Source organism: Monodon monoceros, unplaced genomic scaffold (assembly GCF_005190385.1).
Source record: "Monodon monoceros isolate NGI ecotype Baffin Bay Population unplaced genomic scaffold, NGI_Narwhal_1 Super_Scaffold_6, whole genome shotgun sequence".
Lineage (NCBI taxonomy): Eukaryota > Metazoa > Chordata > Mammalia > Artiodactyla > Monodontidae > Monodon > Monodon monoceros.
The window spans coordinates 1,464,216-1,479,431 of NW_021703783.1; the positions used below are offsets into that span (position 1 = coordinate 1,464,216).

General features: G+C 51.7%; 1 protein-coding gene across 1 annotated transcript in view; it reads left to right on the forward strand.

The window, feature by feature from the left end:
- CACNA2D4 (calcium voltage-gated channel auxiliary subunit alpha2delta 4) overlaps positions 1-15,216 on the forward strand; it is a 91,487-nt gene that overhangs the window by 40,100 nt on the left and 36,171 nt on the right. The window contains exons 22-27 of the mRNA XM_029205244.1: positions 3,796-3,857; positions 4,900-4,967; positions 7,037-7,082; positions 7,157-7,254; positions 8,550-8,643; positions 14,458-14,553. Coding sequence (XP_029061077.1) covers positions 3,796-3,857; positions 4,900-4,967; positions 7,037-7,082; positions 7,157-7,254; positions 8,550-8,643; positions 14,458-14,553 — 464 coding nt within the window. The remainder of the gene's footprint in view (positions 1-3,795; positions 3,858-4,899; positions 4,968-7,036; positions 7,083-7,156; positions 7,255-8,549; positions 8,644-14,457; positions 14,554-15,216) is intronic.

The following is a 15,216-nucleotide window of genomic DNA, read 5'->3' on the forward strand; positions in this document are numbered from 1 at the left end:
TAAAAGCTAGAGGAAAACAGTAATAGGGGAAAACAATAGTAAGAATGATGGCTGACTTCTCATCAAAAACAATAACGTAATGTTGTTAAAAACCAAAAGAAAAAACTGTCAACCCTAAGTTCCGCATATAGAGGATATATCCTTCCAAAAAGAGGTGAAGTAAAGACAGATTCAGATAAAAGAGATCAGAGTTCATCACTCGGAGAAATGCTTGAGGAATTCTTCAGGCAGAAGAAAAATGACACAGATGGAAACTCAGATCAACACAAGGAAATGAACAGCATTGGAAATGGTAAATACGTGGGTGAAGTTAAAACTTCATTCATTTTTTAACTCCTCAAAAAGACAACTGACTATTTAAAGCAAAAATGTTGACATTGTATTGTAAGGTTTGTAACTTGTAGGATACATGGCAACTGCCACACACAGTGGAGTTATCCCCTTACATGAACAGATTAAAGGAAAACACCACATGGTCATCCCAACTGATATTGAAAGAGCATCTGACAAAATTTAACTGGGAACAGAAGGAAACTTCCTCCATCTGATAAAAGGCATCTGTGAAAAAGCTCACTTTTAATGATGAAAGATTGAGCACTTTCTCCCTAAGGTTGTGAACAAGGTAAGGGTATCTGGTTTCGCCACTTCTGTTAACACTGCTCTGGACCTTCCAGGACCTATCTTTGCAATAAGGCAAAGAAACAAAATAAAAGCACAAAAATCAGGAAAGGAAGAAGTAAAACTCTCTTTGTTCACAGTAAGACGATTGTTTACATAGAAAATCCCAAGAATCTGCAAAACAACTGCTGGAACTAACAGGTAATTGAGCAAGTTCACAGGATACAAAGTCAATATTGTAAAACTCAATTGTATTTTTATATATAGGAGCAAACATTTGGAAAATGAAATTACTTTTAAGTTCCAACTTCAATAGCATCAAACAATATAAAATACTTAGGAATCAATTTAACAAAGACATATACAACCTCTACATTGAAAATGACATAACACTGCAGAAAACATGTCAAAGAAAAAAATAAATAGAAAGATATAACCATGTGTATGGGTTGTAAGATCACTACTTCTAAGATGTCCATTCTGCCCAAATTGATCTATAGATCCAACACAATCCCAATAAAAAGTTGAACAGACTTCTTCTAGACATAGAAGACGGTGACTCTAAAATTTATATGAATATGCAAAGGACCTAAAATGGTCAAAACTGTCGAAAAAAAGAACAAATTTGGACGATTCACACTACCTGATTTCAAAATTTACTGCAAAGCTGCAGTAACCAAGCAGAATGGTATTGACATATGAATAGACAAATGGATTGATAGAATGGAATAGAGACTCCAGAAATAAACTCACATGTCATCAGTAAAGACACTTTGACAAATCAATGGAGAAAGGAAAATCTTTTCAACAAATGGTGCTGGAACAACTGAATAAATGTATGAAAAAAATAAACGTTGAGACACACTCACACACAAAAATATTTGAGATGTACCGTAGCTCTCAATGTAAACCCTAAAACTGTAAGCCTCCTACAAGAAAATGTAACTGAAAGTCTTCACCACCTGAGGTTTTGCAAAGATTTCTTAGACAGAACATGAAAAGCACTAAACATTAAATAACATTTGATAAATTGAACTTCATCGAAAGGCACAATTAAGAAAATGAAAAAGCAAGGCACAGACTGTGTCCAGACGATAAAGAACTTCTCCAAATCATTAACAAAAAGACTAACAGCCCAACAAAAATGGGCAAAATACTTGAGCAGACACTTCACGAATGAAGAAACAGACGCGACCCACAAGCTCACAGAAAGATGCCCAGCAACTTTAGCCGTCAGGAAGGTGCAGATTAAAGCTACTTTCATACCCTCTAGCATGGCTGAAATTTAAAAGACTGGGAACACCAAAGGCTGGCAAAGACGTGCAGAAACTGGAACTCGTACATTGCTAGTCAAAGTACAATAAAATAACTGGGACATTGGCAGTGTTTTCTAAAGGCAAACATGATTCACCATATGACCCAGCAATTCCATTCCTGGTATTTACCAAGAGAAATGAAAACACATGTCCACAGGAAGAACGTTCACAGCAGCTTTATTCATAATAGCCCCAAACTGGAAACACCACAGATGACCACCCAGGGGTGAACATAGAAGCAAGTCCACCCTGGAGTACTTACTACTTGGCAGAGGGAAGGAACACACTGCTGACACGCTCAGCAGCACGGATGGGTCTTAAGGACATTACGTGGAGCAGAAGAAACCGACACAAAAGGACATGTGACAGGAAAACAGGGACACCTAACCTGCGGGGATGGAGCTCAGAACAGAGCGCGCCCATGGAAGGTGCAGGGATTGAAACCGAAGGAAGCAAAGAGATTGCAGGGGATGCAAACATTCTGTATCTCCACCACAGAGGTAATTGCATGGCTGTGTACATTTATCAAACTAATGGAATGACACACTTAGATGTGTGCATTTCACCTTTTTCTTCCATTAAAAAAAGGAGAGAGTATGAAAACAATTTTTAAATGCTCTCTAGTTCCAGACTCAAGCCAGCCCCAAGCCAGCCCCATCTCCTCCGTTGCTGGGCCCCAGCTGCCCCGTAGCTCCCAGGGCCTCCCCCAACTGCCAGAAGGTCTGCCTGAAGCAGCGGGGACAGGAGGGCATCACGGAAGATGAGGCCCGTGCTGGGAACTGATCTTTGGGGTTTGGTCCACAGCTGGTTTCCTATAGAAGCAAAACTTTTTTGCCACCTTCTCCCGCCACGTCCCCTGCAACATCTTACTCCAGTTTCCAACGTGGAAGTAAAAAAGCCAGAAAGAGGTGAAGGAAATAAGAACAGCCCCCGAGCCCAGCACAGTGTGTAGCTTTCCCAGAAGCATCCGCTGTGTCTGTGGACGGCACAGCCCGCAGGGCTTCGGAGCCCGGAGTGAACCCTGCTCTTCCCGTACTGGCCCGCTAAAAACATCCTCACCACCTCCCAGTGGCCTATGCAGGGGATGCTCTCATTACTCCTGACTTACGAGCAAGAACTGCAATGCCCGGGTGAAGTCACTTACCCAAGCGTACACAGCCTGTGAGTGGCCGGCTTGGCTTAGACCAGGTCTGTCTGATGCCCTTGCCTGTCCTTAGCCACTGTGCCCCCTCCCCATACCCTGACTTGTGCAAATTCAACTAAACCTAAAAATGGCAGCTTTGAAAGGAAAGAGCAGCTGTCAAGGGCACTGTGGCCTGAGGGGTCTGGGCTCCAGACCAGGGGGTGGCTGTAGGTGGGGCGTGCAGGTGGCTCGTACAGGTGTGAGCTCAGCTGGCAGCCTTCTCTGGTCCCACCTGAACCACAGTCGCTGCCCAGCGCAGGGACTACCAGCCACCCAGGCTCTCTAGTTAACTGACATTTACTAAAATTAGAAACTTCTATTCCTGAGTCGCACATGTGGTGGCTTGTGGCCCCATATGGGACAACGCAGGTCTGGACCGTGGCCCTGCATTCTGGCACCCCCCAGGGGCTGCAGCGTGCTGGTGGGAGGGGATCTGCCTGTGGCGTCACTGAGAGGAGATGTGAGGGGGCGGGGTTGGGGGGATGTAAGAAGTAGTGGAGGAGCACCAGGCATCAGGTGGGAAGGGAGGGAGGGGATGGCAGGGAGGGAGGGGGTGGGGGAGGGGGAGGGAGGGGGATGGGAAGGAGGGAGGGGAGGAAAGGGAGGCGGGAGGGGAGGGAGGGGAGGGACGGTTGGCGCTCCCTCCCCAGCAAGCACCTTTCCTGGTGCCTCTTTCAGAAGCGAGTTCTTTTCCTGACCAACGACTACTTCTTCACGGACATCAGTGACACGCCTTTCAGGTGAGGGGCCGGGTCTTGTTTGCAGGGGAGGGATGGGTGCAACATGAAAGCCGACAGCTCAGGTGGGACTTTCAGGTCTGGAGGTGGATTTACTTATAGGTAGTTGGCAATTTTGTGGTAACAGAAAAAGACTCAGGTCTGCATTCTGAGGTCTGCACCTGCTTTGCCAGTGCAGCCCGGTATGCAGTACAGCCTGGTGTGCAGGGCCTGGAGCCACCACTCAGAGGCTGTGTGACCTTAGTCAAGTTTCTCAACCTCTGTGCTTTAGGTTCCACATCTGTAAAGTCGGGGTAATAATAGCTGCGTTTTGGCGGAACTGGGTGGATTAAATGACATGATCTACCTAGAGATTTAAAGCAACGCAGTCATAAGCTATTGTAAGATGAAAGATGGGATTTGAAGATCCCTCAGGTTCCCTCCCACCACATAAGTATTCACTCTAGTATCATACAGTTTAGGGAACAAATGGGGCTTCTCTCTGAATTACCCATTTCTCAGTGAAGGGTGGTTCCCAGCCCTGACTGCTCCTGGAGCACCTGTGGGTCCTTGTAACATCGCCAGCGTCCAGGTCCTCCTTCTTACCTTACTTGTCATTCCTGGGGTGGGCCCGGGCGCTCATACCCTGTAAAGCCCCCAGACCCGAGTGGTTCAGGTATCCAGCCAAGGTTCAGAAGCGATGCTTTTCCTGACGAAGGCATGGTGGGATTCTCCAGGCAGGAGGGGCCTCCCGACTGCGGGACGCGTGGGATACAGAGACCCCTCCCCATCCCTGGGGGCCCCGATAGGTCCAGGGTGAATCTGACAAAATGAGAGTGTGGAGGGGGCCCTTGTCCTGTCGTGTCCAGCGTCCCTCCCAGGAAAAAGGCTGATGACAAAACAGAAGTGCTTCCTGGGTTTTGGAGGGGACGCCGAGGGCCAGGGCGGGAGGGGGCTGGCCGTGCGCCCTGTCGTGGGTGTGGGAGGCTCGGAAGCTCAGAGGACAAAGCTGGGCTGGGCCGGGCACCAGCTGGTGGTGAGCCGGCGTCCTTCACTCTGCCAACAGTTTGGGAGTGGTGCTGTCCCGCGGCCACGGCGAATACGTCCTCCTGGGGAACACGTCTGTGGAAGAAGGTGGGTCGGCCGGCGCCCAGGACTGGCGGACAGTTCGGAGGAAAACTGGTTTCTCCGGGAACACGGGGCAGGGCCATCCCGGCAGGGGCTCTGCGGGCAGGGCTACGTGGCTAGAGGGGCCTGGCATCCCAGGTTCCAGGGCCCGCAGGGTCTGCTGGACAGTCGCCACAACCCACGGAGTCTAAGACCTGCCAGACAGGTGGTCAGACTCTGGGCGGCCTTGCTGGACGGGGCGGGGATTACCTGTCAGACCACCCACAGGGACAGAAGAGGCCTGGGAGGGCGAGTGGGCAGATCCGTGGCCGCTTGCTGGGGCTGCCCCCAAAACTGGCCGGCTTCTCTGTTCTGGGAGCCCCGCTCCACCCAGCGCCTCCAGGGCAGGGTCCCTCCTGCCCCTCGCGGCTCCCACTGGCCCTGGGCTTGCGGCTGCTACTCTCCCGTCTCTGCCTCGGTCATCACACAGCTTCTCCCCTCGTGCGTCTCAATTTTCCCTTCTTACCAGCGACCTCATCTTTTTTTTTTTTTTTTTTGCGGTTCGCGGTCCTCTCACTTTGTGGCCCCTCCCGCTGCGGAGCACAGGCTCCGGACGCGCAGGCTCAGCGGCCATGGCTCACGGGCCCAGCCGCTCCGCGGCATGTGGGATCTTCCCGGACCAGGGCACGAACCCATGTCCCCTGCATCGGCAGGCGGACTCTCAACCACTGCGCCACCAGGGAAGCCCAGCAACCTCATCTTAACTTGGTTACATCTGCCATGATCCTATTTCCAGATAAGGTCACGTCCACAGAGACTGGGGTTGACACATCACACATCTTTGGGGGACACAATTCCACCCATTACAGGAGCCTGTGGGATGTGAATGGGGATGGGAGGAGGCGCGTTGCAAGAGGATGGGAGAGAGACCCTCCACCCCCACCCGCCCTGGACTTGCAGCTGCCTGGGCGCCCTGGGAGAACAAAACCCACGTGGGCCCTTGACATGTCAGGAGGTCCTTGGACGACGCGGCCACAGCCCTTGAACCTCACGTTCTGTCTGTTCTTCCATTTCCGACCCTTGGATCATGTCATCCCCCCGCCTTTCCCCTCCATCCTGCTCACTCCCACTCTCTCCTGGAAACCACACCCGCAGGTCTTCCTTGCTCTGACCTTCTCCAGAGGGATCTTCCTATAAATCCAAACTGGACAGTGCCGCTGCTAAAGACCTTCCGTGACCTGCGGCCCCTTTTCACCTCTCCTCGCCCGAAGCTTCAGGGTCTGCCCTGGGCTGTGCTGCCCCACCCTCTGACCCCAGCCCACCCAGACACATCTGCGGTCACTTTGCCGGGAGCTGTCCCAGGAGGAGCCTCCCCCAGGGTTCCTGTCACAGCTTCTGTCCATGACGCCAGGACACTGACCTTCCCTGTCTCCCACTGTCCCCCCAGCAACCAAACTCCCTGGGCCTCCTTCTTCCTTCCTCTTCTTCTCTTCCTCTTCCCAGACGTGCCCAGATGTCACCACTGCAGGACAGAGGGTACATCCCTTACCCTCTCTGTGGTGAGACCCACCAGGCGTCCAGGGGCTTCCGGTGGGGAAGGCCGTCGCCCCTGAGCTGTCCGCCTGTGTCTGTTTGTCCAGCACCATGTTCAGTGACTCCACAGAGGCCCTCGGCATGTCCATCATCCTTTCCTTCAATTAACAGATCTTAATTGAGCACCAGCTCATCTTTCAGCACCAGTGGGCGCACAGGAGGGCATTCGTCCGTTCAGTCGGTCAACAAACACGTGCTGAGCACGCAGGCACAGACACGCAGGGCCCCGCGGCTCGGTTCGGTACAGTGAAGCCAGGGAAGCCGATGTCTCCTTGAGGGCGATCCCATCGGGCGGGTCCAGGAGGCAGTGGGAAGGAAAGCGTTTCGGAAGTAACGTGACAGTGACAACAGCGGGACCTGTGCTGGCCCAGCCGTCCTGTGGGTTGAGATTCTGCTCTGCCCGAGAACAAGGCAGGACACGGCCCAGCCCTTCCCCGATGCTATTTCTAGAGCACTCGGTACACAAACTCTGGGCAGTGGGTGAGCGTGGACTTTGCTTTCAGGCCTGCACGACCTGCTTCACCCGGACCTGAGCCTGGCCAAAGACTGGTGAGGACGGGGGTTTGGGGCAGGGGAAACAGGGCAGGGTGTGGGCTCTGGGTAACGGGCTCCGTGGGTTCCAGGATCTACTGCGTCACGGACATCGACCCCGAGCACCGCAGGCTCAGCCAGCTGGAGGCCGTGGTCCGCTTCCTGACCAGGCGGGACCCAGCCCTGGAGTGTGAGTGACTCTCCGGCCCCGAAGCTCAGGACTCCGTGGGGACAGTGGGCTGGGAAGAGGGGCCCCATTTGCCGACCTCACGATGGCTTAGGGAGAACAGGGAGTCCCCAGAGGAGAGGACAGAGCCAGCCTCACTGGGGCCACGCCGGTGACTGAGAGCTCTGGGACCTGCAGGGGCACAGGTGTGTCCCCACGGCAGGGAGCGGGGTCTCTTTAAGTGTCTGTCACCCAGGCACTGTTAAGGCTCCCACAGTGAAGGATGCTGGCCTGCCCATCAGGTCCGTCCCCACCCCCAGCCAGTAGCTGATGTCTGCCCCCTCAAGTCCTCGTCTCCTGGACGCTGTGTCTGTTGAGTGTTTCCTAAGCCGGGTTCCCAGGTGACCCCACGTCCCTGCACTAATGCAGCTGGGGAGTCACAGGGCCACCCTCCACGTGTTCCCTTTTCTTCCTCTTTGGAAGGAGGCACGGGTCATCCTGTCCCATCAGCGTCCCACTGGGGAGAAGACCCCGCTTCCCGTGCCCGCCTGACAAGGCCTCATTCATTCATTCATTCCACCCACAAGTCTGTACCGGGACTGTGGGGGCAGAGGGGCAGTGAAGCTGCCAATGACCCACAGGCCAGGCCCTTGTGCTCACGGGGCCTGTGCTCTAGGGGAGGAGACAGGTAACCGGGAAGCGGCACGTGTGTCGACGCAGGGGGTGTAAAGCCGTGAGTAGGTGCCATAGGGGGAGAGGGGGCTTTTCTAACCGTGGTCGGGGGGCCCCTCGTCAGGAGGCGTCACTGCAGCTGAGGGCAGAAAGGAGCCACCGAGTGGATCTCCTCGGGGGTCATGAAAACGTTGTGCTGTGGAGGTGAGGGCTGCCCGTCTCCGTGCAAGTGTAAATGCCCCGACTGCACGCTATCGGTCGGGTGTGTGCTGTGTGGATTTCACCACAGTGAACGTAATAATCGTGTTAGAGGGGCGGAGGGAAAAGAAAGGGCCGTCCTCCAAGGCAGGTTTAGGCGCTCGGGGAGGCGTGGGCACAATGGAGCCCAGTGGCGAGAGGGAGGGGAGGGGAGGGCGGCTGGCGGGTGGGCCTCCTGATTTCATGGAGCCCAAGAGCTGGAAAGGCCTGGCAGTCCCTTGGTTCTGCCCACACGGTGGAGGCTGAGGACGCGGCCTCCTGGCCCCCTGAGCTGACCTCCTCCAGCTCGAAGCACATCTCGTGCCTGAAGTTCAGGGCCCCTGGATGGGGCTGAGCTGAGCTCCCGACCACAGGGGGAGTAAGAGGGTGGTCTCCGTATTTTGCCCCAGGCGACGAGGAACTATTGCAGGAGCTGCTGTTTGACGCGGTGGTGACGGCCCCCATGGAGGCGCACTGGACGGCACTGTCCCTCAACAGCTCCGAGTACGTCCGGGTGGGGCTGAGGGTCCCGCCCCTGGGGTCCCTGGGCTGAAGCAGGGCCTCCCGCTGTGTCCTTTGTCCTGAGAGGAGGGTGGGAAGGTGTGGGAGGGACAGCCCCAGGACAGCAGGGACTTGGCAAAGCTTCCTCAAGGCCCCTGCTGCTGCCCCCTCCCCTCCCAGGGAACACCCAGCCCACGCCCCGTGGCCCAGTTCCCAGAACCCCTCCCTTGGGGCCGGGCTCTGGCTGTGAGAGCCCATTAGCCAAAGGGCCCAGAGAGAGCGGTTCAAGCCGACCGGGGCCTCGTTTCCAGCAGGGAAGGTGAGTCCAAGCCCCGTGGGTTTCCTCTTCCCCTCTGCCCTTTGTCACCTGGAGCTCTGGTGTTTAGCAGAAAGGTAGAAAGAAGAGATGAATGGACGTGAGTGTGTGAGCGTGTGCGTGCATGTGAGTGCCAGGAGGGTGTAAGGTACTAATGAGGTAAAGGATGCAGGGGCCACACCTGTTCCTGAACAGTAAGGGTCAACTTCGACATCAGGACGACGTCAGACCTCTCCTAGCGCTGTCCTCATGAAAACACCGACAGAATCTTATAGGAACAAACACCTGTTTAAAAAGCAAGACGCAGAACTGTGCCTGGTGGTACGCTACCATTTCTATCAAAGGGGGAAAAACATAATATAGGGGGTGTGTATGTATAAAAAACCTATGGAAGGCTGTATAGGAAACAGTTCTCACTGGTTGCTTCTGGTTAGAAGAATGGGTAACTGAAACAGGGATGGAGGGACACTTTTCACTATATAACTTGGCCTCTCACTGCTGTGGCCTCTTGTGTCGGGGAGCACAGGCTCCGGACGCGCAGGCCCGGCGGCCACGGCTCACGGGCCCAGCCGCTCCGCGGCACGTGGGATCCTCCCGGACCGGGGCACGAACCCGCGTCCCCTGCATCGGCAGGCGGACTCTCAACCACTGCGCCACCAGGGAAGCCCGCTATATAACTTTTTGATACCAATTTGAGCCATGTGACTACATTATCTATTCAAAATTAAATAAAACTAAAGAGTGAAGAATACAGAGGGCCAGGCACTGTTCCAAGTGCTTAGTGCATATTAAGCCTTTTGACCCTCACAGCAGCCCTACAGCATAGGGCCTATCGTTACCCCACTTCACAGATGCGGAAGCCGAGGCAGAACGAGATAAGTAATTTGCCCAAGGTCACCTGCCTCATAAGTGGCCGAGCTGGAGTCAAAACCAGGCAGCCTGTTTCCAGGGTCCAGACTCTTGGCCCCTGTACTGTCCTGCCCTCTACAGTGGGGGCTGGCTCACTAGGTTTGGAGAGAAGACACAATCTTTATCTTTCCAAGTTCAGAAATTAGCTGATTTTTTAATGTTGGGAAACATTGAGGAACACATATTCTTGACCAGGGAAAGAATATCTCAGGAGAGATGACCTGGAGTCATCAAAACAGCATGGTACTGGCAGAAAAACAGAGACATAGATCAATGGAACAGAACTGAGAGCGGAGAAATAAACCCACACGTATGCGGACAAGTACTGTTTGACAAAGGAGCCAAGAATATACACTGGAGAAAGGATAGTCTCTTTAACAAATGGTGTCAGGAAAACTGGACAGCCATATGCAAAAAAAAAAAAAAGAAAGAAAGAAAGAAAGAAAAGAAACTAGACCACTGTCTCACACCATACACAAAAATCAGCCTAAATGGATTAAAGACTTTAATGTAAGACCTGAAATCATAAAACTGCTAGAAGAAAACATAGGCGGTATGAAGTTAATTCGGAAGAACAGGCAAGAATTGCCAGGAAAACGCTGAAAAAAAAAGGCAACAAAGGAAGGCTGATCCCACAAAATAGTAAAACGCTACGGAACCTCTGCAACTTATAAAGTGTGGTTTTGACACAGGAACAGACAGGCAGACCAAGGGAATGGAAAAGAAAATCCACAAATTCATCTAAATGCACGTGGAAATTTAGTGTATGACAAGGGCGTCGTGTCAGACCAGGGAGGGAAAGATGGACTGTGTAATACTAACCGGTTTGAGCGCCATCTGCAGAGCGATAACGCTGTATTCTTTCCTCACACCGTAGACCTGGATAAAGTCCAAATGACTCAGAGATTTAAATGTAGAAAATGAAACCATATAAGCGCTAGAAGAGACCATGAGCCAGTTGCTGTACAATCTAGGAGTGGGGAAAGCTTTCCCAGCAATGGCTCAGAATTCAGAAGCAATAAGGGAATGACTGATAAATTTAACAACATAAAATGTTTATTTGGCAAAAAAAAAAAAAAAAAACATGAGCAAGGTGAAAAGAGAAATGACAAACTGGAAAAATGTTGGCAACTTAAAAAAACAAAGAAAGAGTGACTGTCCCTATATTACATATTTGTGATAGATAACTTCAACAATAGAGAAGTGAACGACCAACCACTTACGGGGAAAATGACCAAGAGGCAGTTCAGAGACTTCATGCAGCTAGTCCTCAGTTGTATGAAAAAGTGCTCAATCCAGCTCATAATAAAAGGATTGCAAATTGAAGGTGGACTGAGGTTGTACTTGTCATTTAGACTGACAAACATTTACGTTTGCTGACGGGCACTGTTACGAGACTGTGGGGAATCAGACACTCTTGTGCGCTGTTGGTGGGAATGCAAAATGTTTCAAAGCCTGTGGAGGGGAATCTGACAGTATCTACCAAAGTGACATATGCATTTACACTCTGGCCAACGATCGTGCTCCTGGGAATGAATCCCAAAGACATACACGTGAGCTATTTGTTACAGCACCGTTCGTAACAGTAAAAGATTGGAAATAACCTAAATGTCCATTAGTAGGAGCCTAGTTAAATAAACCCTGGTGGATCCACCTAATGGAATACTATGTAGCCTTGAAAATTGAGAACTATGTATATTGCCATGGAAGGTCTCAGCAATGGAGAAAATTGTGTATAATAATACCCTGCTGTTTATCTAAAAGAGAAAATGCAACTATATCTTCATTGTTACTTACACGTATATAAACATATATATGTATGTGCATATATATCTACATATTTTAATGGAAAAAGAAACAAGTAAACAAAAAAGGTTACTTGTAGGAAGAGTGAAGGAACAGAGGGATGGAGACAGAAACAGACTTCTGAATATGCCTTATTTTGCGTTTGACTTTGGAACCATGTAAATGCTTTATATCATTATAAAACAAAATTAAATTTTAAGAAATAAGCTCTAAAAATCTGAAAGCAAATGAAACAAGTGAACCTGGCTGTGTAGCAGGCTCGTGCGATGACCACACGTCAGGGGCTTCTTTCAAGGGACTTGGAAACAGAACTGTAAACACTAAACAAAATCTTTATTGGCACTGTTCTTCTCAAACTACATGGATAGACAGAGCACATAGTATTGTTAATGTCATTAGGAACAAGATTTTCAACAAACGAGAAAAGAGGTGCAAATTTTTTAAATCAGAGAAGTTTAGATGGGACCCTAAATACGAGTTGGAAATATCAATGAACTCATGTATTTTCCCTGAAAGAAACAAAGAGGGGATCCTCGTCCACTGAAAGGACCAACCTCAGTGAGCACGCCAGACCCAGCTTGTGGACTTCCAATATCTACTTTAAGAAGTTCTCACTAAAATGAGTCAGTGATCCCTGGAGAAGTGTCTGATTCCAGGTCAGGGGCAAGGGGTGGACAGAATGAGCTGGGGGCACCTTGTCATCCCAGGGGCAAGTCATCAAAGACTAAGGAGGTTTTGCCAACAGGACGTCAGAGCCGCACTGAAGGGGCTCTCGCCGGCCAGACGAGAGGCAGTCAGACCAGCATCACCGGTAACAACAGCAGTGGGTAAGAGCACAGTAAACGTGCTAAAATCCTGCGCTCAAAGTAATACTGAAGGAAAAATCTTCTTGGTCACCTTTGGAAGACGTTAGGAAACCAATTCATACTTGTACCAACTGGTGAAGAAACAGAGACACAATTCTTTATCCTGCCTCTTCTTACAAATTATGCCTCAGGATAAACAGATGTTGAGGAGAAGTTTTTCTTTAGTCAAGTATAAATAGAATAAAGAAGAAACCAAGGGGGCTTCCCTGGTGGCACAGTGGTTAAGAATCCGCCTGCCAATGCAGGGGACACATGTTTGAGCCCTGGTCTGGGAAGATCCCACATGCCGTGGAGCAGCTAAGCCTGTGCACCACAACTACTGAGCCTGCGCTCTAGAGCCCGCAAGCCACAACTACTGAGACCGCAAGCCACAACTACTGAAGCCCGCGTGCCTAGAGCCCGTGCTCCGCAGCAAGAGAAGCCCGTGCACTGCAACAAAGAGTAGCCCCTGTTCGCCACAGCTAGAGAAACCCCATGCACAGCAACGAAGACCCAACACAGCCAAAAACAAATTTAAAAAAAAACAAACAGTGAGATGTCACCTTATACCTGTTGGAATGACTGTTATCAAAAAGACAAGCAATGACAAGTGTTGGCAAGGATGTGGAGAAAGGGGAACACTTGTGCACTGTTGGTGGGAACGTAAACTGATTTTGACACTATGGAAAACAGTATGGAGGTTCCTCAAGAAATTAAAAATAGAGCTATCACAGGACCCAGCAATCCCACTTCTGGGTGTTTATCCAAAGAAAACAGAAGCAGACTATTGAAGAGGTGTCTGCACCCTCCTGTTCACTGCAGCCTTGTTCACAGTAGCCAAGACACGGAAACAACCCAAGTGTCCGCTGATGGATGAACGGATAAAGAAGGTGTGGTGTGTATATTCAATGGAATGTTACTCAGCCTTTAAAAAGAGGAAATTCCTGCCATTCGCAACAACGTGGATGAACCTAGAGGGCATTGTGTTAAGTGAAATAAGTCAGACAGAAAAAGATGACTACTGCACTGTATCACTTATATGTGAGATCTAAAAAAAAAGTGTAACTCGTAGAAACATGGAGTAGAAAAACAGTTGCCGGGGGCTGGCGGTGGGATACATGCATGGGGAGAGGCTGGTGAAGGGCACGGACTTCCAGCTGTAAAATGAATAAGGCCTGAGGGTGGTGGTTCTAGCTGGAACACTGGATTGTGTAACTGAGATTAGCTAAGGGAGTAGAACTTAAATGTTCACGTGCACGCGCCGTGCGCACACACGCGCACCCACAATGGAGGGAATCCTCTCACAATGTGTACCTATATCAAATCACCATAATGTACGCTTCAACTATCTTACAGTTTTATGTCCGTTATACGTCAGTAAGGTTGACATTTCAAAAAAGGTGACTCTCCCAGGTGGGGCCTTGTCCCCACAGGGCCGCTCCGGGAACGTGAGAGAAGGAACAACGCCCTCCAGCCCGCAGGCTCTCCCAAGTCTTGTTGGCAAAGGCGTGAGCTCTGCCCAGACTCCTCTTCGTGGATGTGGACAGTCTTCTCCTTCCCCATTTCAGGAATAAGGCAAACATTTGAAAAGGGCTTCACATGGCGAGGTACTAAGTGTGTGCTGGTCACAAGGAGTTAATTTCCTTAGGTCCCGGGACAAAATCTCTCTTCCTGGGTTCCTTCTGTCTTCCAGAGCTAACTCCCCGCAAAGCTGCATGCACACAGAGGGGCAGAGGCCCAGGGGACCCACGAACGAGGGCAGGTGCAGCCCAGGGATGCTCACAGCAGACGGCCAGCAGCATCCCCTCGAGAGACCAACCCACCTCCCCCACCCACCCCAGTCAGAAGGCCCGGCGCCGGGAGAGGCCTGCAGGTCCTCCCAGTACCCGCATCCCTCCTCCCCGGGCACGTGGTGATGACTTCTGCTCTGTCTGCCCGCAGTGACTCCGAGCATGTGGTGGACATGGCCTTCCTGGGCACCCGGGCCGGCCTCCTCAGAAGCAGCCTGTTCGTGGGCTCCGAAAAGGTCTCTGACAAGTGAGTCCTGCCGGAGGCCAGGGAGCGGGGTCCCTGGGGTGCCCCTGTGGTTTGCGGGCAGACCTGTGCCGGACTCCAAGAGTACGGGGGGAGGAAGCGTTCGGGTTTACAGACTGGGACAGCCGGAGAAGCACCCCTTCCAGCCAGGCTTGGTCCCATCCTGGGCTCATCCCCATTCACTCCCAAGAGGGGAACCAGATGCGGTCTTCCCGCCGGGACAGATCTCTGAGCAATGGGCTGAATCTTCCGGCCGTGCCCGTCCTTTGTCGACAACTTTCCCCTCCCCCAAGCCCGAAATTCTCAGATGGGGGTGATTCTGCCCCCTACCCTGGAGACAGTTCTGGACGTCACAACTGGGGGAGGGCAGGGGATTGCTACTGGCATCCAGTGGGTAGAGGCCAGGGATGCCGCGGCACAGCCCGCAGCGCACTGGACGGCCCCCAGCGGTTGCCGGGCCCAAAACGTCGGCGGTGCTGAGGCCGAGAAGCCCCGCTCCCAGCAAAGCCACCCGGGACCAGCCCACCAGGGTGTTGCACCCGGCACTGCAGCAAAGGGGGTGCCCGGGGGAGCATGCTGTGGATAGGGGAGCGAAGCCACCTGCCACTCTGCAGACCATGAGACTCAAGGTGGGGGGCCCGCGGCCACCTGGGGGGGACAGCCAAG